The sequence below is a fragment of the Myxine glutinosa genome, chromosome 11, assembly GCF_964187855.1.
Source record: "Myxine glutinosa chromosome 11, kmMyxGlut1.1, whole genome shotgun sequence".
In the NCBI taxonomy this organism is placed as follows: Eukaryota; Metazoa; Chordata; class Myxini; order Myxiniformes; family Myxinidae; genus Myxine; species Myxine glutinosa.
In genome coordinates, this window is record NC_136271.1 from 126,325,668 (window position 1) to 126,351,756 (window position 26,089).

Consider the following 26,089-nt stretch of genomic DNA (forward strand, 5'->3'; position numbering starts at 1 on the left):
ACGAGAGTCTTCCTGTCCGTCAGCCGACACCACGTGGCCTTCCATGGAGGTCTCTCATTCAGGTTCTAATCGAGCTCGAATTTACCTAAATTGTGACATCTCATGGGTTCACGTGTATTTGCTCCAAGATGTGCAACTGTTGGCAATATTTCCAGGAAAGTGAGAATTCACTTATGGAATGTCGGTCGTGCCACCTTTAAGGTACCATTTTGTACCCAATCCAAGTTGCCCTAAATAGTGATGTTGGGCCTTCTCTTTAAACTGCAGGAGTCCTGTAGGGATGTTTTGGGATGTTTTGCCTCAGTAGGGCTTTCCAGAATATCAATCCAGCTTTGACAAAGGAGCGACAATACCATACACGTTCAAGTTAAGATGTTAATTGACTTGTATTGGAACAGGTCGTATTCCCAGCATTACTAGACTCTTCTTGTTATCTCTTCCAAAGAAGATTGTTGCCGCCACTTGTTACCCCTGTTTGTCTGTCTGGAAGCAGGATATCTCAAAAGGTTATGGATGGATTTGGATGAAACTTGGTGGACAGATTGGATGTGTGACGAGGAATTGATTAGATTTTGGTGAAGATCCGGATCCGAGCATTTTGTTGGTGCTTGTTTCACCATGAAGAGGTAGAGCTAAAAACGATAAACGGTATAGCACAATATCTCAAAAAGTTACGGATGGATTCGGACAAAACTTGGTGGATGGGTTTGGTAAGCTAAAAGATAAAACCTATTAGAATTTGGTTAAAGTCAGGATGCAGAACCGACCTATCGGTGGGATACAAAACAAACCGTTCAGCCTGGGTGAGGTATGTGCTCTACTGAGTGCTCACACTCCTTGGCACCATTACCCAATCAAACAGTGCCTTGATAACAGTGTAGAAACTCTGACTTTTAATCTGGCATTTTGTCCTCATGTTTACATTGGCGGCATGGCTCGTTCCAGAAAAGAGTGATTCTCATGGAAGCAGAATCGCCCTGCTCTGGGTTCCCATTGAGTGCTTCTTTCACAACATCAAATCATAATCCAATCAGGTGGTGGACAAAATTGCCTCCAGGCAGAGGGTTCGGTGTTCAGAATTGAAAGCACAATCAACAATACTTGTTATTTGAACACCCAGTTGGTGCAAAAATTTACTTCTCAATGCGAACAGAAAAAACGCAATGTTAGAATGTTTGACACTTCTGGTAAGAAGTAATTAATGGCAGCACATTTGATTTGTCCAAATTTTATTCTTACCTTCTTAAGGTTTCCGCCAGTTGTTCCAACAAAAACAATCGCGTATTGTTCATTGTATACATAGGCACGGACAGCTGTCATGCCATCCTGGGCCTCAGCCAGCAGTGGTACACCCCAGACGGTCTGTTCTCCTGCCAGTGGCTGGTTCAGGTTCAGGCCACAAAAGTCGTCAGATATGTTCACAGATTGCTATGGAGATGGACATAGAGGGGAGGGAGGAGGGGACAGTGGTGAGTTTGGAAGTTTTGCAAGAGCGAAATCGTTTATGTGAGGAAGTCATGAGTACCAAAAATTTTCTCAGGGTCTAAGGCTCATGGAGCTCCAACGTAAATCACACACACAAAATACATGTATATTTCAGACATGCATAGCCGCTGAGCTTGGGGGAAGTGATGCAACTTTCTGCGTAACTCTTTGTTCTGGTGATGGCATCTTTATGATGTCACTTTCCGATATATACTCAAAGGTGCAGTTAAGGAGAAATTTCCCTCTCCGTGAAAGCCAACCGATAGGGGGTAACTGTGCCCTCTCCTCCAAACGCTGGGCATCAAGCAAGGAAGCAGCACATACCATTTTATGACTCCGCCCACAAAGGTGGCCGGAGGCATTATCGTTTCGAGTTGTCTGTCCGTACTGGCTAAACCTTGTTTTTTGCTGCAACCACATTTTTTTGTCTGACTGAGACAAGACTTTCAGGGTAGGAGCGACATCCATGTCGAATGTTTTGATGACAATTGTGATGTCATAAGTTACGTGGTATGGCAGACATCTTGGATTAAACGCAAATAATAAAATAATAATCTCGGAAACCGGTGAATGAAATTTTTTGAAACTTGGCACATTGTCGAGTACTCCCAATGGGGAACAAAAACATGATAATGATGACATCATAGGTGAAGTGGTATACCAGCCAAAAATGTTTTAATTAAATACCTCATCCTATAAATTTGAAATTGCATGCGCATGAGCTATGACCCATTTGTATTGAAATATTAAATTTAAGACATCATAAGTCACATGTTTTGGCAGCCATATTGGATCTATCCTAAAACCTTTAAAAAAGCCATCTCCCAAACCACCGAAGCGATCGACTCGAAGCTTTACATATGTCATTGACTAGGCATGGCAATTGAAAGTTGATCACAAAAACGTCATCAGTCACATGGTGTGGCAGCCATATTGGATTGAAGGAAAATATAAAATTATACCTCAGAAACTGCTTACGCTATCGATGCGAAACTTTACAAACGTCATCTTACACCATTGCTGCATATAGTTTGAAAATTATGACATCATAGGTCATGTGGTTTGGCAGCCATCTTGGATAGAAAAACGAACCTTATCCGATCAACACGAAACTTCACAAACCTGATCTCAATCCCATACATATGCAGAGTGTACATTTTTGATGTCATATATCACCTGATTTTGGCAGCCATATTAGCTTGAAAGCCGATATTAAAAAAAAAAAACGTTCTCCAAAATCGCTTCACCGATCGATGCGAAATCTGTCATGTCTGGTAAAAATGTGATACTTGTGAACAGCTGAAGGGATTTAAATCAGACATGTTTATTTTTAGGACAGTCAACGAGGGCATCTACCCATTGTCATGGGCACGGACTACTCGGAGGCATATTGGCAACGCAGTCACATCGCTCTTGTTGGTCTTTGGTATGACATGACCAGCATCGGAATCACACCGCCGACCTCCCAGACTCAGCAGATACTCTAACCATTATGCCACTGAGTCTGGTTGTGTTACAATACTGTGCCCTATGTGTCAAGTACACAGAAAAATGAGTCTTTTATGTTATGGCATAACATTAAATGATGCTTGTGGATGAACAAATAGATGGGCAAGTGCATGAAATATTTATCTCATGAATTATCAAGACATTTTTTGGTTTACTCACTTGTAGGTCAATAAATCATTGAATGTTTTCCCATTTGACAGACCACATGCCTCATTTCTCCACCATTATGTGCATCTTCATCTGAAAATGGCGATACTTTGATCCCATGATACCCAACTACGTACTTTTACTCTGTCAATGATACTGTGCCACCACAGTATCATGATGAATTAAATAATTTCACAATCATGATTTCCTAACAGACAACCTTCATTTAAAAATCACAATTTTCTCTACCTGTCTGGCAGTAAAACAGAAGTGAAAATCATTCCAACCAGGGAATGTACTGTTTTCGGGATGTCAAAAGGGACACATAAAACAGGCACGAATAACTAATGTAACGAGTTAAACAAGGTGATGTAAAATATGCTGCATAAACGGTGGTACACTTTAAAAAAAAAAGAAGTTATACAACCTTTAAAATCTTTATTTTACTTCAACTGAATTATATACTTATACAAATACATATTAGACTTGTAAGGTTGCATCCCGAATACAGCCTACCGGTATGAAAGCCGTATCCAGCGGGATAGAAAGATACTCGAGCGCGTTCAGCGAAGCACTATGAGGATGGTAAGAAGTGAAGCACCAATCTCAAATGAGGATCACTTTACTTCCTTACCTGAACATTATATATATATATATATATATATATATATATATATATATATATATATATATATATATATATATATATATATATATACACACACACACACACACACATGTACTTGTAAACACACAAACACACACACGGCGGTGGTTACTTTGAGACTTGGGAGGGCTGTGACACCTACTGAAACCCTCATATGTAAATGACAACCAACAACAACAAACACACACACACACATACACTTTTAGCATTAGATAAAAAAAATCTAGTATCATTTATTTTGTCGACCCAGAACATCTCACAGCTCCCATAGCTAACAATCGCCCCCATGCCCTCTCCCAACATGATTAATATAACAGATACATGAAAACACCGATATCCAAGGATGTGACATTCGCGGTTTGTAGAATGTGACATGCTTCTACTTTTTCGGCCCCTGTGCTCCAGCTACTCACGCTTTTTGCAAGTCACTCCAGCTACTCACCCAATCATTGTTGGTATTTCCTTTTCAAGAAAAACGCCTGGCCCACTGAGCCTATCGCAAAACCTCCACATTTTCAATGAAACTGTAGTTCGTGTTATTAAACTTTTAAAAAATTTCCCTTATGAATCACAAACCTCCGTGAACCTATCCCCCTTTTCCCCATTGAAACATTGCCCCGATATTCGCGTATTCGCGACAGTCTTCGGGAACGTATCCCCTGCGAATGTCAGATTTCTACCGTGTAATAATTTTAAACTTGTCCTGTAAATTCACGAGCCCCAGATATGTCCTTTCAATCGGTGTTCAGAAGCATTTAATGCAGCTAACCAGTCCATTCATGTTTGTGATCTGTCGTGGTTTGTATAGTACACGCCTGTCCACTCGGGCATCGCGCCATCATGTGGTCGAGAATTTTGCAGTACGAGCAGAAAGTTATCCAAGTCTTTCGCAGTACGAGCAAAAAGTTATCCAAGTCTTTCGCAGTACGAGCAGAAAGTTATCCGTCTTTCGCAGTACGAGCAGAAAGTTATCCAAGTCTTTCGCAGTACGAGCAGAAAGTTACCCAAGTCTTTCACAGTACGAGCAGAAAGTTATCCAAGTCTTTCGCAGTACGAGCAGAAAGTTATCCAAGTCTTTCACAGTACGAGCAGAAAGTTATCCAAGTCTTTCGCAGTACGAGCAGAAAGTTATCCAAGTCTTTCGCAGTACGAGCAGAAAGTTATCCAAGTCTTTCACAGTACGAGCAGAAAGTTATCCAAGTCTTTCGCAGTACGAGCAGAAAGTTATCCAAGTCTTTCACAGTACGAGCAGAAAGTTATCCAAGTCTTTCGTTGCGCAGAGGCAGTCTTCTCTCTCAGGTACTTTTCCAAGTATTTTCGACTTATTTTAGAAGCTTTGAGGCCCATTTTAGGGAACTATCCTTATCTCCCACAAACATTATACTTTATGATGCCCTGATTCTGCCGTTTCCTGTGGTTTCAGCGCTTGCACACCGAGCATTCTGGGACGGATTACGTCATTTCGAAATTTGCATATTGTCCATACTTTATAGATGTATTCACATTCTAATTGTGCATATTTTATTGAAGTAATCATCTTCTTCTGAGTAATCTTATTTTTCTTCAATGGCAACAATTATACCCACGTTCTAGTGAGATTGTCCGGAGGAAACTTGGCCCAAGTCTTTCACGAACCGGCTGGTCAGGCCTGACGTTTGCCTAAGGCTAGCGATGGAATTTTAGCCATGATGCCGGCAATATCTCGCCTACTCTTTGCAAAGGACACCATGGGATCTGTAGCGTCCACAAACTAATGGCAGTTTAACGCCCATCCGAGAGATGGCACGCACATTGATGAAATATCCTGCCTGCGTATTTAGCTGTTGCTGAACCTGGGTAAGCTAGGAAAAGTAAAACAAGATGAGGCTCCAGGGCCAGATAATATGGATCGAAAACTGTAGAGGGAGGTGGTAGAACAGATAAGAGTGATGTTAACAGAATTAACAGATAACCATGATGTTAACAGAGCAGATAAATGTAATTTAAAAGAGCAGATAAACATGATGTTAACAGTTAACAGAGCAGATAAGTGTGATTATTAACAGTGCAGATAAGTGTGATGTTAACAGGGTAGATACATGTGATGTTAACAGTTAACAGAGCAGATGCATGTGATGTTAACAGAGTCTGTCAAGAAACCGTTGAAACTTCTTCTCCGAAACCGCTGGTGGGATTGTGACCAAATTTGGTACAAATGATTTTTGTTGTTGTGACTAAAGTTTGTAAAAAAAACATCTAGGTCTAAGGGAGACTACTGGGGGTCAAAGTGGATCCAGGTTTGACCCCCCAAAATAGAAATTTGCTTTTTCCTCTGAAAGTACACACACTATTTCGATGAAACTTGACCACAACTGTAATCACCCGTGATGTACCAAAGTTTGGTTACAGCATTAAAAAAAAATCTGCCCCTTTGGGAGTCTACGGGGGTTGCCCCCCAAAATAGGTATTTGCTTTGTTCTCAGGAACTACACATACAATTCTGATGAAACTTTACCAAAACTGTAATCACCCATGTTGTACCAAACTTTGTTCCTGGCATTTAAAAAAATAATCAGGGTCTGAGGAGGTATACGGGGGTGGGGAGGAGGGGGCCTGCCCCCCAAAATAGGTATTTTTTGTTTGTTCGTTTAAAGTCTTATGATTATGTTGGCATGATTCTACATGCTGCCCTATCTTCCAGCAACCATTGATATTGGTTTAAAATACCCTTAGTCGGTGCAGTATACTGTTTATCTACCAGGTGAGCGCCAGGGGTATTGGCCCGATGTTTGCTTTTGAAGTGATGATCATCCACATTATGTTGAAGAAGTGCAAGACCATCCAGCACACGTTATGTTTTGGGTGGCATTATCTGCCCACCACCTCATTGGTCCTTACTTTTTTGATGCATCGGTCAACCAGCAGTCATATCTGCATATGCTGGAGAATTACCTCCACCTGAATTTTAACGACGTGGACTAGCCCATGGGATTTAATTCCAGCAGGAGGGGGCACCTGTGCATCATGCATGTGTGGTACGAAATTACCTCAATCAAATTTTTCCCAACCGTTGAATTGGCAGGTGTTTGCCAACACTTCTGTGGCAACCTTGCAGTCTTCACCTGACCAATTGTGACAATGCTCTGTGGTCGTACGTCAAAGATAAGGTTGGAGAACATCGCATGGCATCTGCTGATGAACTGAAACAACGCATTGAGGAAGCATTTGGCACCATAACACACTATTTTGGCACCATAACACATGGTATTTTGGTACCATAAAACATGATATTTGTGTCCGTTTTCGCAACGCAAGTGGAGAAAAATTATCGTGCCGTGACAATGGTGGACATCATACGGATGCACTTGATGTCTAAGAAAGTATTGCAGTTGTTGTATTACTGTAATACAACAGGCATTTTAAAGGCCATTTTCCCTGCAAGAGCGGGGGTTAACATATCACTGTAATATGTTATTATATTGTTGCATTACTGTAATTAGTTTGTGAATGTGCCGATTGGTGTTTGGTCATGTCTCACCCCAAACACCCTTCATCTCTAAAACAATTTTAAAAAATTAACCCTGGTGATGTCCCTCTGTTTCTGCTTAAATAATTCCCTTCCATCCACCAATGAAATCAAGAAGAGAAACTTATAGATGCAATCAATGTGGTGTTTTCTTGAAAAAAAAATTGATTTTTTTTTTTCCCCTTTCAATAAAATTTTTTTTTTTTGCAATTTTATAAAATTTCAATAATGCCTGATTTTTTTTTCAATAATTGCCGAAAGTCATTTTGAATCACTTGTTGATCATTAAACATTTATAAATCCTGTTGTTTTACTTATTTCCATTATCGACGCATAAAGCTGACCATACGCCGAAGTGATTCTTGGCTTTTATACGAGCCTCGACTAAGAATACAAAAAAAAAAAAAATCGCAGGCAATTAGCTTCAATGTTGTTGGGATTTCACCCAAGAGTTGTATTGAATTCGCCTCGCAATCATGACGTTAAAATCGCTTCGGGTTCACCTCACAATCAAATGTATCCCTGCTGAGATCGACGATAACGCGCTTTCCTTGAGAATCGTCCCGTAATTCGCACGTAGGAGGATTGGCTCATACAGTGATTTAGCGGAGCCGTTGACGTCACGTCCATGCTTCTCGCGATACCCAAAAGGGATTTCCATGCATTTGACACCAATTTTCTTGGAGATGGGGGAGTGTATGATGCTTTTGTAGACTTGGACTATATATATTCATAACAAAAATATGTATATACATATATATATACAAAAAACCTTATATATATATATATATATATATATATATATATATATATATATATATATATATATATATATATATATATATATATATATATATATATATATATATATATATATATATATATATATATATATATATATATATATACATGCTGCTGGATCAGCACGTACACTGAATCAGCACGCAACTACGTCCTTGGATGACTTCAGCACCATCCCCACACACCACTGAGGTGTTTTTACGGCGGCCAGAGTGCAAATCCTGCCACTAACCTCCTTGAGAGAGGACCCAGTACCCTAGTACTCATTTCTCCGACCTTCGAAGGATGACAGGCTTAATGAACCCCACCTGGTATTAATTCAACAGCTGAACGGGATTTGAACTCAGGACGTTAGAATCCCAAGCCCACCACCCTAACCAATTGGCCAACACCAGGTATATAAAAATATATTCACTATGTATTTCAAAATTCAATAAAATATGATTTTAGACACCAGAATTTTACAAAAAGCAGGAAATGATGCTGACGGGTTTGAAATTGTCCAGAGAAATGTTCATGAATTCAGACATCATGGGAACTTGTTCGTTTAAAAAAAAACAATCCTCTGGGATTCGCAAAGATTAAATCACTGCAGTGTGTGGCCGGCTTCACGTTACTTTTAATCACATTACCGAATGTCAGTAAGTGTAATCCGTCGTGGTTACTCATGTCTAAAAGTGCAATGTCATGACATTTGCCCATGTTAGTTTTAAGGACCACTGCACAGAATACTTTTTTTGAGGATACGGACGGAGTACGCACACATTTTGTAGGCATTTGAGCAGAGTATGCACACACATGTTCACAAGCATAAATGTGAGCAGAGCGTAAATTAAAACTCCCAAATTGTTGAGTGCAAAAAATAAAAATTTGCCTGAAGACAAAAAATATATATATAGAAAAATTTGCCCAGTCAAGCCGAGCCTGAAAAAGCTCGTCGAAGCATTACAGGTGCATCATACAAACGTATATACCATGGCCAGAAGGTCGAAATGCGTGGTCATACGAGGTACAAAACACCATTTTATTTATTTAAAAAGAAAAAAGAAAAAAAAAGGGAGCACATCAAAATGTTCTGATAAAGCTGAACACGTGCACCTCAGCCCCGAGGACCAAAGCGAATGGTCATAAAAGGCATGGAAATCTCGTGAAACCAATACAAGTGCTCACCAAGGCCCGAGGGCCAAAATGCACACTCATGCAAAAAATAACATTCCAAATCGAGGATGTATGGTCATACACAAACCCGATGTTTCTGCCTTCCGATCGTTACGGAAAAGCAAACAATGGTTAATACTGAACTTTAAACAATTGGCAAGAGTGCTAATTAAGCCAACAAATACAAGATCAAAAATGATGAATCGCCCTCAGTTGATGAGCCAGATGGTCATTGAATCATGTGGTCATGAAGATGAAGGGATTCTTCAGATCTCCCACTCTATTGCTCAGCGTTGCACCATAATGGCAGATTCAAGTCTATTGATGACAGCTGAGAAGTGAACATGCCACCCAAAGAATCAGCACATGCCACGAAGTCGGTGCGTCACCGCAAGGGGCAAAAAAATAAAGTGGTGCAGCGAATTGTTTGTCACAGGTATGAGGATTTAAATCCACTCCTTTGGAATTTCTTCCAAAGTTGGAAGAGCTTTGTTTTGTTTAATCCTGGACGGCTCTGCTTGACTTTTCTTTAAACGGATAATCCCAAAAACCTTAATTTAACATCTCTTGCTGAAAGAAATGATATTATTCTGCACGCAATTCTTCGGAATGAAACTCTTCCTTAACTACAACTTATCAACCTAAAATAGGCAATTCATCGATTCGGTCGTTACTTATCCAATCTCAACCAAACTCACCAGGGGGACTAAGGGTCACACGTCAGAGGATGTAGTGACTTTATTTGCATCTCTCTGCAAGTAATATATCTGAACTGTCTCAACTTGCTAGGCCTCTAGGTACGCTGCTAGGTAAGCCGCTAGTAGTTAGCTTGGCCACAATGATCTTAAACAAATAAAGGTGCTGAAATGAGTCTTTGTGCATCAATGATGTACAGTTTGTACATCGATGTACAGATGATGTACAGATGTACAGTGGTCTGCATCATTGGTGTTCACCCGCTACCAATATTTCCACATGTAGATGGAATCACAAATTATGTCGAAACAATATTTCCAATTGAACTTTTTATTCATAACTGGAGAGATCAAACTAAACACTGTTATAGTTGAAGGAGGTTACATGTCAGGAATATCTTCAGAAAACAAGTACAAATCAAAATTCACTCGTTGCAAAAGTATTCAGCCCCATACGTCAGTACTTGGGGAAAGCACCTTTTTCAGCAATGACTGATATGAGTCTTTGTGCGTAGGTCTCTACCAGCTTTGCACAGCGAGATGGTGAAATATTTGCCCATTTTCACATGCAAATTGCTCTAGTTCTACCAAGTTTGGTGAGGATCGTCGATGGACTGCAATCTTGAAATCTCGCCATGAATGTTCAATTGGGTTCAAGTCAGGACTTTGGGCCACTCAAGAACATTTGTTTTCTTTTTATTCAGCCACTCCAGTGTGGCTTTAGTCTTGTGCTTGAGATGATTGGCCTCCTGAAATGTGAATCTCCGACATCATTTCAGATTCATGGCCGACTCGAGCAGGTTTTCATCAAGGATTCTCCTGTGCTTTGCATCGTCCATTGTCCCTTCTATCCTGGCAAGCTTGCCAGTCCCTGCTGATGAAAAGCAGCCCCATAACATGATGCTGCCACCACCATGCTTGACAATAGGGATGGTGTTGACTGGGTGGCTTGCGCCACATGTAACATTTTAAATTTAGACCAGAAAGTTCAATTTTTTTCTCGTCTGACCACAAAACTTTTCTCCACACGCCTGCAGTATCATTAAGATGCTTTGTCACAAACTCCATATGAGCTTATAGGTGCATCTTTTTCAGTAATGGCTTCTTTCTAGCCACCTGTCCATGGGGGCAAGCTTTGTGAATGAAACAGGATATTGTTCATTGATGAACACTGATTTTGACCATAATGGATATTGTTCATTGATGAACACTGACCCCCATCTCAGACATAGAGCCTTGCAGATCTTTCAAAGACATTGTTGTATTTACAGTGACATCCCAAACCAGTTTCCTGCTTGCTGGCTGCTGTTTGGGTGGGCGACCTAATCTGGGTATAGTCTGGGTGGTGTGATGCGTGTCCTCCACTACTTAATGAAGGATTTCATCGTACTCAGAGATAACGAGTGATTTTTAAATGTTGTTATAACCTTCCCCTGAATGGTACTTCTCCACCATTTTATGTCTGACTTCTTTGGAAAGCTCCTTGGTCTTCATGTTTGCATCGTTGGTTGACTGAGTGAAAAGCACCTTAAAACTCCTTAGATACGTGGGGTACCTTAATTTTTAAGTTAAGCCAATGACTACATACAGGTGAAACCTATCACACATATGTTATAACCTTTTAAACAAATAATTTACTCCTGGAGTGATTTAGGGTTAATTAGGCAATGGGTTTGAATACTTATGTAACAGCGAATCATCTGATTTGCTCTCTTTTTCTTTGTATACCAATTCGAGACTTGTGTAAGGGCTAACACATAGAACATATAACATAGGTAGTGGGAGACAAGAGTGGGAGAGAGGAAAGCACAACAACAGTAGAGAACAGGGACATCGTGAGATCTGTGGAAGGGAGAGGGCTGGGGTGGGGTACATGGTATAACCAAATGGACACCACTAGAATTTCCAGGAAAGAAAACGGAATTTGAAAAAGGTGGATTTGGGGTGTATTAATGGGGGTAGAAAAGATCAACGTTTTGGATGGGGGAAGATAAGAGATGGTGGTGGAAAGCTGTTTTGAACGAGAGAGGAGTGGGATTGAAGAGAGTGTGGGAGAGTGTTCCAGGGGCAGGAAAAGAGAAGAATAAATGGGTGGAGGTGAGCAGTGGTTCTAGATTTATACAGTTTTACTAGGAGTGAGTTTGCTGGTGGCCAACATGCATCCTGCAGATACTTGGAGGAGACAGAGCATGGAGAGGGCAGAGGGTGCAAGGCCAGAAATGAGGCGGAAGAGAATAGAGAGACCACCAAACTCTTGGCGATGGTGAAGTGATAGGCCTATAGACTCCGTTTCATCACAAGAGATTCCAATGATCTTAAAATACTTGGTTTCCACGGTGTCAAGCTGAGCAGGATGTGAGGTAGGGGAGCCAGCTCAGAGGGGAGAGCAGTGCTCCATCAATCTGCAGATGAAAGCCTTGTAGGTGGATCGGAGCCCAGGTGTGCCAAGGAAGGACATAGCACGACGGAGGATGCCCAGTCGGCATCTGGCTTTGGAGGCCAACTTTGCAAGGTGGCTTGTCCAAGAGTGATCATGACTGAAAGTGAGACCCAAGGTTTTGAGTGACTGACCTCTTTGAGACAGTTGTTGAGAGAGTAGGTTTGTGGAACGGTACTTTCAGGGAGAGAGAGAGAGTGTGTGTGTGTGTGGGATTTCTCAGGATTGAAAGACATGTTCCAAGTATTTGACCAGTTTGTGATTTTTGTCAAGGTCTGAGGAGAATAATTAGGCTACTGCCTGTCTGTCAGAATGATGAGGGATGTCACAGCAGAGAGTGGAGTCATCAGTAAAGGGATAAAGAGGATTTTCCAGAGAGTCAGTAAGATCATTGATGAATATTAGGAATAGGATGGAGCCTAGAACATTGCCTTGGGGTACTCCAGCCTTGACAGAGAGAGGAGAAGAAAGGGCCTCCTTGAGAGCCACACATTGGCGAAGAGAGTGGAGGAAGTCATTAATCCAAGAGTTGAGTAGGCCTTGGATTTCATAGGCAGACAGTCTGGAGAGTAAGGCAGAATGCCAGACTATATCAAAATGGCTTTTTTTATTGACAGCTTTATTATAACCTTTACCTTACTGCCTCTTCTTCTTCTTCCCACAACCCTAGCCAGCATGGATGACTTCCTCAGACTTTCATTTTCTGGCAGGCATGACATGTTCAACCAGAGTATGACAGTTTCTGCTTCTAATGTACATGGCGTGGCATAATCGACTATAATAAATAGAGCTTGTGTGGCGGTAGTTATAAGCAATATTAACTCGTCGATTGGTCGTGGTACTGACCAATCGAGTGTGCCCAGTTTTCCCTTTACTCATCTGTTGATCAAGGCACTGAGGTGATGGTAATATTGGTGATTACCGTGGGTGTCATGATCACACGCTTTCCTCACCTAGTGACTCATCCTGGAGATTACTATCGATCGTGGTGCTATCCTAAACAATTTCACTTTCTTTGACTCCAGAACACTATGCAGCCATTGCTGTTTGGTGGGTTGACACTCAAGGTCTGCATCAAGATAAAAAGCATCATCCCGGTGTTTCACAGGCAGTGTGGTTCATCAATGCGTGTGCCATCCCTCGGAGGGCATTAAACTCAGCATCCTGTCTGCCTGCATTGCTGGGTGGATGACAATGATCGCACGGTATCGTTCACGAAGAGGAGGCAAGATCACCACGGTGTCATTCACCATGGACAAATTCCAAATCCCCACCCTAACCTTCATCGAACATGAGGCCTGGCCAGCCGGTTAATGAAAGACTTGTGCCAGCTTCCCCCGTCCAACCACACAATAACGTGGGAATAATTGTAGCCGTTAAAGAAGAAGAAGAATATTAACACGCCATTATTCGCATTGTATGCACATATACATAACTCCCTCCTCCCTGCCACCCTGTCCATTTCCATAGGGAGCGGATGTTTCAAGTTCCTGTAAAAGTAGCAATAACAATTAACCCTATACCCCTCTCCGACGCACCCATTACTGGCTTGGGGATATTGCCATAGCTGAGAATGTACCATGGACAGGTGGCCGGTCCCTCACATGCTGCCTTCAGTCAGGGCAGGAAACAATAATTTATCCAGACTCGCAGAACAAAATGGCCGAATCTTTTAGTGCTTGTTTTTCTGCATTGCAACGTTGGGCAAAGCAACATGACACTCAGGCTTAATCCTGCACAATCTATCTGTTTATCCTTGAATCGCAAATAATCTCTTTCATGCACAGGTTTATCCCATCTCATCTTCAGCTAGCCTATCGCAGCCCTGGGACACAGAGTCGTGTGCCAAGACAGCTGGAATCCAGCAACTTACCTCCTCAGTATGGAAGACAGGTGGAATACAGCAACTTACCTCCTCAGCATGGAAGACAACTGGAATCCAGCAACTTACCTCCTCAGTATGGAAGACAACTGGAATCCAGCAAATTACCTCCTCAGTATGGAAGACAACTGGAATCCAGCAAATTACCTCCTCAGTATGGAAGACAACTGGAATCCAGCAACTTACCTCCTCAGTATGGAAGACAACTGGAATCCAGCAAATTACCTCCTCAGTATGGAAGACAACTGGAATCCAGCAACTTACCTCCTCAGTATGGAAGACAGCTGGAATCCAGCAACTTACCTCCTCAGTATGGAAGACAACTGGAATCCAGCAACTTACCTCCTCGGTATGGAAGACAACTGGAATCCAGCAACTTACCTCCTCAGTATGGAAGACAACTGGAATCCAGCAACTTACCTCCTCGGTATGGAAGACAACTGGAATCCAGCAACTTACCTCCTCAGTATGGAAGACAGGTGGAATCCAGCAACTTACCTCCTCAGTATGGAAGACAACTGGAATCCAGCAACTTACCTCCTCAGTATGGAAGACAGTGAGAATCCAGCAACTTACCTCCTCAGTATGGAAGACAACTGGAATCCAGCAACTTATCTCCTCAGTATGGAAGACAGCTGGAATCCAGCAACTTACCTCCTCAGTATGGAAGTGAACCCTGTCTAACGATAACCTTAGGTCATTTCACAAAGCCTGCGAGCAGTGAGTTCATCCTAATGCAAGCCAACTTCTTCTTCTTCTTCTACTTCCTCTTCTTTCGCATGCATCGCATGGCTGCCGGTGGAGTGTGGGATATTTAACGTCCACCAAATCATGCCGGCAGATGGAAGGCCCAGTTTAACATCCACCAGAGGGATGGCACACACATTTATGAATCACCCTGCCTGCGAAACACCAGGATGACCGTTTATAGCTGGGTGGAGATTAAAACCCAGACTAGACATCTCAACTCGAAGTGTGCACATCTCTAGACTATCCTGCGAGCCCCTCGGTCAAGTGAAAAAACAATAAGCAAATATAAAGTTTGAGCTCTCTAACCTGCCTCCTTTCTCATAAACGGCTGGGGACTTGTTAGGTTTGTGTCCGTTATATGGTGCCCCTCCATATTCAGCCACTTGCCACGGAAGGTTCATTATAGATTCTGCTTGCAGAAAGGCAGAATGGCAAAGCTTGCGCGTGAAGAACCTTCCTCTCTTGTCCTTACCTTACCTTCCCAATCCCACTATCTCACAGACACTGTGAGGTTCACATGAGAAGGTAGAGAAACCTCTGTTGGTCAAATGCAAAGGCAGAGGAGTCAAGGCAGGTCAAAGCATGACGGATTATATTCACAACTTCTCTCCGCTGCTCTCGCTTCTTACGTCTCCTCGATTCAGCTTGTCCTTCAAATTAGTCTACCTCTCATCTCATTGGAATTTCATAAGTATCGTGTCTATACCCAACAAAGGTGCAGAAAAAAAAACTAACATCGCTCAACTCAGGACGAGTAAGTTTCCTTCCTTTTGTGAGCAATATAAGAGTATCCATCAATGAGCAAACTAAAGCATTTCCTCTTTTCAAATGGCCAGATCTCTGATCATCAATTTTGATTCCATCTGAGTAATTCCACTTTAGATATGTTGCTGCTTCTCTCAACAATGGAAGGAGACCCTGAATCGTAATCTAAAACTCAGGGTTTGGGCTGAATATACCGTGGCCTTTGGTATTTTAGAGAGCTCGAAAAGCTTTTATGTCTGTGGCATCAAGGCCTCCGTCACTCCTGGCTTGTCAAGTTTCTCCACACTTAGAAACAATGCCAATCTCTTAATATTATCGTTTCATCTCATGTTTGTGACTTGCGCTCAGTTTTGCTCCTCACATGCTTCAGAGACCTCTCAAGAAAGTCCATTATTTTAAAATGGAATATTACGTTTTACAACACCCCGACCGCAACAACACATTGGCAACAGCTGTGTCATTCTCACCAGAAATGGGAACGATCAAATGCTGATCTGGTACATGTAGTACCATTGAATCCCAGGGAAAGGTTCACATTTAATCCTTGTCTGTCTGGAAGGATCATCGAATGAATCAATCTGTCTACTTATTTGATCACTCAATGTAAGATGTCGAGTCGTTCAAAAAACTGGGACCTTACCTCCTCAGTATGGAAGACAATTTTGATTCCGTCTGAGTAATTCCCCCCCCCCCCCCCCAAACCCCCACTGCGCACTGACCATATATCAAAGCCAAAAACCAGCAGCACATTGGGTAGCATCAATTGTGCTTTGTCCACAGTATCCATTCAGTTCACAAAATCTGAATTTCTCCCAGCATGCAAGGCAGATGTTACTAACTCAATACAGTACCGCCCACCACTCTGGAATGGTGCCCCCACATTACACCTCACACACCTGTATACTGAGGAAGTCAAAGCCCTTAACATCATTAGCATACAACAAAGAAGATTGTTGCTCACGCATTACCCCCGAACATGCAAATCGAAAAGCAGGGTTAAGAAATTGGTTTCCTTTGTCTGTCTGTCTGTCTGTCTGTCTGTCTGTCTGTCTGTCTGTCCACAAACATCAGCTTATGATTGAGGAACAACTTAATTCCAATTGAATGTTGACTTTTTAACAAGAATCGGAACGCGAATCGGAAAACAACCCTGTGGTTTAGCAGTATTTTTGCTCTGAATTTGTCCCAATCGTACATGCGCAGACAGGAGTGAGATGATATTTTACTCTGTCTGCCTGTCTGTCTGGAAGTCAAACAAAATGGGAAATCATTCCAAACAGGAAACTTACTGTTTTTAAGGACGTCATAAAGGACACAAACACCAGGCATGAAGAACTAATGTGATGTGTTAAATAAGGCAGTGTAATAGACACTGCAACAAGGGTGGTGCTTTTCTACAACCCTTAAAATCCTAATCTTAATTACATTGAATTATATACTTCAACACTGGAGAATACAAACCACCTTTTTAGCACTTTCAAAACCCTTCTGTTTATCAGTACTTGGGACGAAATATCACGACCAATCAAATTTGCCGTTCGCAGACGCTGCCCATGTCCTCGTTTGTCTACACTGCACGGGGTGTAGAGGAGCTGGGGTTAATGAGAGAACGGGGAGAGGTACCATCCCTGCCGACTGGTTCGACACCTAGTCAGAACACCTGGGATGTTGGCAGACATGTGAGGCTGGTTCCACCCTTCAATGAAAAGGAGGTAGCCAAGTTTTTTCCACACTTTGAGAAAGTGGCTCGACAGTTAAACTGGCCTGAGGAGTACTGGTCCATACTAGTGCAAAGTGTTCTGGTGGGTAAAGCTCAAGAGATTTATTCGGCTTTACCGATTGACCAATGTGCAGATTACGAGGTATTGAAGAAACACATTCTCAAAGCCTATGAATTGGTCCCGGAAGCTTACCGGAAAAAATTCCGGAAAAAACTCTAGTTACAGACTTTTTGGACTCTTTTTCTAGCACCACTATTCTGACCTTGTTGTCGCTATTTCTCACCACCCTCTCTCCCATAACTTCTCACCACCACTTCTTTATTTCCCTTTTCTCCAAGTGTGTGGAACGGAATACAATTTACTTTCGTATCGCAAATTTCTATCTCATCTCGTATTCTTATTCTACCCACATGAACCCTCCTCGTAGCCACCTCACTTGAAGGCTACTACCTTTCTTTCCCTCTCTGTTTATCCTTCCATGTTTATTCATCCAACTGCTCGTTTGTGCACAGTTGTTCCCCACATCTTCACTGTCAACGTGCTAACCTTCTATCATGTATGACCTTGCTCTACCGCAGGCATACGTTTTGTACACAAAAAGGTACAATGGGGAGGGTCTTAGAAAATCTCTAACAAATACTTCACACCTCCTCTGAATGCTTTACGTCCCCTCTGAACATCCGGACTAGATGGGACAGAAGTGGCTTTATGTCCTCTCTGGACATCCAGAGTAGATGAGACAGAAGTGGCTTTATGTCTCCACTGACCATCCAGAGTAGATGGGACAGAAGTGGCTTTATGTCTCCACTGACCATCCAGAGCAGATGGGACAGAAGTGGCTTCATGTCTCCACTGACCATCCAGAGTAGATGCGACAGAAGTGGCTTCATGTCCCCAATGAACATCCAGAGTAGATGGGACAGAAGTGGCTTTATGTCTCCACTGAACATCCAGAGCAGATGGGACAGAAGTGGCTTTATGTCCCCACTGAACATCCAGAGTAGATGGGACAGAAGTGGCTTTATGTCTCCACTGAACATCCAGAGTAAATGGGACAGAAGTGGCTTTATGTCTCCACTGAACATCCAGAGTAGATGGGACAGAAGTGGCTTTATGTCTCCACTGAACATCCAGATTAGATGGGACAGAAGTGGCGTTATGTCTCCACTGAACATCCAGAGTAGATGGGACAGAAGTGGCTTGACATCTCCTCTGAGCGACAGCAAATGCAATATCATACAGTCTTGCCTGTGAAACACCAGGATGACGGTTTATAGTCAGGCTTAAAGTCTTACCCAGACGAGACAATTACCCTCTGTTCTCCCATCTGTGTTGCCAATCCAAAGTAATATCCATAATTCGTTTATTCTATTTCCGTTATTTTTAACCTCACAAGGCACATAGAATGTAATTCAAAACAGCAAATAGTGCATCAAAAAAGCTGCAGAAAACAAGATTTATGGAGATGGACCGTGAAATTAGTATTACACCATAGCCCCCTGGCAAACAGCCTCATACTGTCAGGAAAACAGAGAAAAAAGGCAGATTACAAGCGGAACAAGACTATAAACATGAAATTATACAGCGGAGGTCGCTGTGGTATTATAACCTAAACCCTAACTTATATGGGCCTACATCCCTCCACTGCAGGATGAAGACTCCTTCAAATCACATTGAGGGTTGTTTTGCAAACATGCCACACTTGGCAAAATGTGCGAATTGCCGAGAGCAAGTAGCCTTGGGAATTGAAACCACAGTAGTGATTGGAGGAAGAAACAACCAGTATGTGGTATTCGTCACAATAAAATAAACCATGGTACAAAATGGAACGGTACTCCGCAGAGCACATATCTCCGCTTGGCTGAATAGTTTATGCTTTCTATCTCACTGATAGGCTGGATCTGAAACAAAATCAAGTCGGCTTATTATTGTCACCTGACCAACTCAAATCCACCATGTTTTGTCATAATTCGTCCATAACTTTTTGAGATATCATGCTATATATTGTTTTTGACCCTATCTCTTAATGGTGAAGAATCACTTCTTTTTTTTTTATTGTATCCAGATTCGGATCTTCACCAAAATAGAAACAATTTGTCATTGACACATAACCAATCTCTCCACCAAGTTTCGTCTGAATCCGTCCATAACCTTTTGAGATATCCTGCTCACAGACAGACAAACAAAAATAAATATGTCGTACATAACACGATACGTGCAAAATCCTTAAAATAAGTTGTTGATGTTTGGCCTATGTTGACCTTTTGGCCTAAGTTGACCTCAAAAGTAATTGGTGGTTGAATTCAGTGATCTGATATGCAAATCCTCTTCAAATTTCAATTCAAACAGATGAAAATTGACAATTTTAGAAATTTGGCCTAGCCTATGTTGACCTTTTCACATTTAAACCTCAAAAATATTTGGTGGTTGAATCAGGTAATCTGATATGCAAATCCTGTTCAAATTTCAAGTCAATCAAATGAAAATTGAGGATTTTAGAAAGGCCAACTTAAGTTGTTGACCTTTTGGCCTATGTTGACTTCAGAAATAATTGGTGGTTGAATTTAGTGACCAGATATGCAAGTTCTCTTCAAATTCCAAGTCAATCGGATGAAAATTGAGGAATTTAGAAATTTGACAAAGTTGGTGACCTTTAGCCTATGTTGATCTTTTGATCTTTTGACCCCAAAATTAATAGGCTTCTTCCTTATGACCACCTCTATCATTTGGTGAAGTTTCGTAAAGATCGGTTTAAAATTGTAACCTGTAGGTGATTGTCATACAGAGAGACAGATAGACAAACAGACAGACAGACAGACTAACGGACAAGACCAAGCAATATATTTGAAAAATCTTCGATTTTCGCAAGTAACAAACAGACAGAGGTGAAAACAATCTCCGTCCACCTTCAGTGGTAATGACGGAGAAATGATTTGAGATATTCACAATGTGCATCCGCTATGTACATCCTCTATGATTGCAATTCTGTCAAGTTAATTGTGAAGCATGTAGAAAACAAGCTCCTCAGTGAGCTTACAGTACAATCAGGAAAAGGTAACATCTCCACCAGACTGTTTATATGTTAACCTTCATTGTAAACAGGCCATTCATTATACCGCACAGTATGCAACTGGCATTGATGATCACCAATGGTATTTCTAGTTTGTGTTTCTAAAGTGACTTGGTGGTTGCCCCTCATTTCTAAAGAAGCCAATTCACATGAACCATGTTAACCACTTGGTAAATTTGTTTATAGTGTAGAAGTTGCTGCCCAGAGAGCAACCACACTCTGACATAGCGGGCAGTGCAACCAGTGGGCAATCTGTTCCTTAATGCTGAAGGAAATCCTTATATGCCGCTTCATCCTGATCTCATCCTCCAGTTCTCAAGGAGAAGCAACACGTCCATTGTAAGTTACAATCGAGTGAAGCTCGTCCTTCAAAATGCTTCACTTTTGGCAAGTGAAGCAGAATCTATCTTCAAATACACACACACCTGCTCATTGTCCAACTCATTCCTTAATTGTCTATGTAAATTGGGCTTCACAGCTTACCTACAATCCTTCTTCAACCCCCCTATTTCTCAGATCTCTGCGACCGACCGGAATTCCAAACTGTGTCCTTTCAATCATTAGCCAACAATCCCTATGCTTGCTTTTAGGATTTTCTACACTTCCTGGACTATCTTCACTCTTCTGTTACTCCTTACATCTACTTAAGCTTCCTGCTTCTCACTGTCAGTACCTATTCTCCTCTGGCCTTTGAGTTTCAGATATTCCTCGAACTTTGATTGCATGTTGTAAAAAAAATAGTGTCACTGGAACGAAGATAAAGCAATATGGAGAATGCTGTGTTTGACGCAAAGCCGAATGGAAAGCCAAATGGATACAGGTGGGAATACGCTCTGTTTGCCTCGGTGGAGAGTGCTTATGTGCTCAATTAAGCAGCTCAGATGTGACAAGCTACTTTGTCCCTTATTTTGGCATTCCTTTTATTGAAATTCAAATTAGAGAGAGTGGTATATGATGAGTGCCATTTTACTTAGAGATTTTTCTCCTACAGTATTTGTCTTAATGAAGGTTTAATGGTATAGCCTAGGGTGATCAGGGAAGTGCAGAGCTATGACATATTGGCCTTTCAGGGGCAAAATCATGATGGGGTCCTGGGCCCGACCATAAGCTCATCGCCCTGGTGCTTCATAGGCAGGGCATCGTATTGACGAGCGTGGCGATCCTCTGATGGACGTTAAACTGGGACACGACACAATACAACACAACACCGTTAGACGAGACAAACACAGTCGCTTAGCTTGGGGGAAATGCTGTCACTTCCTGGGGCACTCTGGGTGCTAGAGACATCACAACACTGGCGCCGCTTTTCTCACCGCACACAGTGGGGCATTTCCTAAGGAGGAATTTCCTCTTCCCCATGGATGCCAAGTTGAATATTAAATTATTTTTTTGGACTGGGACTTAGTCAGGTTACCAGATGCACTGCTCTTTCTGAGAAGTACACAAATATTGAGACACACAACCTAAAAGCATGCTCCACGATGCAGCACCACTGTCACCACTGAACTAGGATGGCAGTTATCAAAAGTATATTCCATTTCACAAGAAATAAATCCAGAACCAACCATCCTACGACGATCGACCGAAGACCGACAGTCTACACACAATGTTGTGAAAGGTTATTTCAATAAATAAAAAAACATCCATTACATCCATTACTGATAACATTAGCTCTTGAGGAATCCATTAACATTACATCATTCTGATGAAATTATGTTACTTGCATTATGTTTTGGATCACCTTTATCATGGATGGTAAGTGAACTTACAAACAACTTCTTAAACATTAAACCTCTATAAGGGCCAACAAACTAGGTTTGAGTGAATTAGAGGCTCCAATTGATAGATCCGAGTGAAACAAATACGTTCTGAGTTCAATATCGAGTAGTACAGGATGCTCGGCAGGTCTGAGTGAGTTTTATGGGATCTGGATAACCCTTCCTGCCTCCCTCCGCTAACAAATTTTCAATGTTTTTTATGTTTCCCATTATAATTAGACCACAGGTTAACAATTAAATTTCAAAATGACGTATGAATGCTAAACGAGGTGTTGGGCGCGTGCGCTGTGTGTGCGTTCTCAGTGACTCTGTAGTTCGGCTCGTTGGGCACTTTTAACCTGCCGTTGCTCGTGTGGAATGTGTAATTGAAATTGTCTTTTTAAGAAAAATTTTGAGCATCGAGACGAAAGAGTGGCAATTTCAGAATTGTTCTGTTCCTGGATGAAAATTGGACTCGGGGAAATATAGGAAATGCGAGAAATATATGTGGATGAGAGGATTCGAGTTCCTACCATTTCCTGTTAGTACAAGCGTGCGGGGCAGTGGACACGGACACACATGGAGACACACGCGCACACACACACGCGCACGCACGCACGCATGCACACACACACTTCTCATCTTACAAATACTGTAGATGCAAAAATCTAGTACAATATCTCTTGTGGCTCCGGAACCACACAAATTATATATTTATAACACAGCCCATACCACTTCTACTCCCTCACCTCCTCCGAAACAAGATTAATAGTAAATATCATCATGGTAAACTTATCCTATGCATTGACAGGCCCCAGATATGAGTTTTGCATCGGTGTTAAGAAACACTAAGGTTTGGTTAGAACATGCCGATCTACGAACCTTCGGGCCTTTCACGGGCCCACATCGTCGGGAATTTTTGCAGTACGGGTTGCAAAAAACTGTATCAACCTTTTGAACAAGTTCTCCAATTCCAAATCTGTTGTACACAGGCACACCCCCTTCTCATTGTGCGGATCCGGTTTTGTTGTACAGAGGCTCATTGCTTTCTTGCAGGTACGTTTTCAAGTATGTTCAGCTTATTTTACAAGCTTTGCGAGCTATTTCCTGTTACAATCCTTTTCTGGCACACATGATTATACCACCGGCCTCCCCGGTGGACCATGTTACTCGGCGGTTCTGCACATGCACGCTAAGCATTCTGGGGTGGATTATGTCATTTTGAAAGTTGCATATTGTTACTTCATCAACAAAATATTTTCACATGTTCCTCTCCAGGTATTTATCGTCAATATGTCAAGTTATTAGTACAAGACGATCCTTAGAGGAAAAGTGTGACGAGAGTAAACACAGGAAAAGGGAAGGATGAAGACAACGTGGCAGGCCTAAGTCTCACAAGCATGCGGCCTTGCCAAGGCGTTCACAAATACAAGCTCAAAATCGATACAACAGTACCGAGTTAGTAACTATGGATAAGAAGACATTGCAATGGATTTGCAACACCATGAACAGCACACGAAAAAAAACAATAACAGTTAGACAGGAGAGATCCGATCAAGTATTCTTCCCTTTTGAAGAGGTTTTCACGTAACTGGGAAAACCACCTGCACTCACAAAGCCAGATCAACTAGTTAGCATGTGCTACATAAAAACGGCCAGCTCTCCAGGCTTGATCCTCGGCCTCAGAAACGCCCACCACTTGTCCCTTTGGAGGAGACTTGCAAAACACAAAAATAGTAAAATTCATTTCAGCTTCACAGTTTGTGTTATCCTATTACCTAGCTGTTTCTGTGATATTACAAAATCGAAGTTTTACCTGGGGAAGACTTTTTTTATGCCTCCGCTGACGAGGTCACCGGAGGCATTATGTTTTCAGGTTGCCCGTCCGTCCATGATATGTTTTCATCACCATGATAACTTGAGAACGGCTGAAGGGATCTTAGTCAAACATGGTGCAGGTATGAATAATGAGGTAAAAATGAACTGATCTGATTTTGGGGTGAAGAGGTCAAATGTCAAAGGTCAAAGTCTATAATAGGTCTATAACTTGAGAACGGCTGAAGTAATCAAATTCAAACTTGGTGCAGGTATGTATAATGATGTAAAGATTAACTGATTAGAAGTTGGGGTCAAGAGGTTAAAGGTCAAAGGTCAGAGAATCAGGTAAAAGGAGAGTCAGGTAAAAATGTGATAACTTGTGAAGATCTGAAGGGATATAAATTAAAACTTGGTACAGGTATGCATAATGATGTAAACATGAACTAATTAAATTTTGGGGTCAAGAGGTCAAAGGTCAGAGGGTCAGGTAAAAGGAGAGTCATATAAAAATGTGATAACATGTGAACAGCTGAAGGGATATAAATTAAAACTTGGTGCAGGTATGTATAATGATGTAAACATGAACTAATTAAATTTTGGGGTCAAGAGGTCAACGGTCAAAGGTCAAAGTCTGTAATAGGTCTATAACTTGAGAACGGCTGAAGTGATCCAATTCAAACTTGGTACGCATATGTATAATGATGTAAAGATTAACTGATTAGACTTTGGGGTCAAATGTCAAAGTCAAAGTCTGTAATAGGTCTATAACTTGAGAATGGCTGAAATTATCGATTTCAAACTTGGTACAGGTATGTATAATGATGTTGTGGTGCTATGCACACACGACTCGATTGCCAGAGAGGTAGGCCACAACGCGTTGGTACATACAAAGAGTCTTTATTAAGAGCTCGCACTTCAGCACTGGGCGGGCTCGAGCTTAGAGCCCGCATATATGTCCCGAGGCCACGCCTAGTACCCGGGCGTGGTCGATCGGTCGAAAGGCGGGGCATGTGCTTTCGTTCCCCGCCTGGACGCTCACGCCACCCACTGGTGTGCGGAATTATTGCCCCTTGTGCCCGCCACACGCGCCCCCCCAGAATTCCCGCGCACCTGAAGGGTGAGTTTGGGGGGAAGCCGGATGACCCGGCCGAAACGCCCCCTGGCGATGGGTGCAGGGCTGGGGGGTAGTGGGACGGCGGGGCTGGGGGGTGCCGGGGGTCCGACCACTGGGGGGCGGCCTCGACGCGGAGGCAGAGCTGCTTGCGGGGGGTGGTCCAGATCGAGGTGGGCCAGCTTGAGGCGGTCCATGGAGATGCGATCCGGGGCACCGCCGATGTCGATGGTGAAATATTTGTCCCCGGTCTCCAGCACGCGGAAGGGCCCATCGTACGGGGGCCGTAGCGGTGCCCGGTGGGCGTCGTGCCGGACGAAGACGTACTCCGCCGTGCGAAGCTCCGGGGCGACATGGGAAGACGGGCAACCGTGGTGTGCCGTCGGCACCGGGGTGAACCTACGGGCGGTCTCCTGAAGGGCGGAGCGCTGTTGCGCCGCGGACCAAGGAGCTGTGGAGTCGGGCATCAATTCACCCGGTACCCGCAGTGGTTGCCCGAAGACCAGCTCCGCCGAGGACGGGCGCAGGTCGTCCTTGGGCGCCATCCTGAGGCCCAGCAGGACCCAGAGGAGTCTGTCGGCCCAGCCGCCATCGCTGAGGCTGGCCCGGAGCGCGGCCTTCATTGAGCGATGAAAGCGCTCGCACAGGCCATTGGCCTGGGGGTGGTAGGCCGTGGTGCGGTGTAGTTTCACGCCGAGCCCTTGTGCCACCGCGGCCCAGAGCTCCGAGGTGAACTGGGGCTGCGGTCGGACGAGATGTCCGAGGGGGCACCGAACCGGGCAACCCAAGTGGCGATGAAGGCTTGCGCCAC

General features: G+C 42.7%; 1 protein-coding gene across 1 annotated transcript in view; it reads right to left on the minus strand.

Moving 5' to 3' along the window:
- LOC137436886 (plexin-A1) overlaps positions 1-26,089 on the minus strand; it is a 427,871-nt gene that overhangs the window by 390,602 nt on the left and 11,180 nt on the right. Inside the window, 1 exon segment of the mRNA XM_068131094.2 lies at positions 1,240-1,428. Within this exon segment, the coding sequence (XP_067987195.2) occupies positions 1,240-1,428 (189 nt within the window).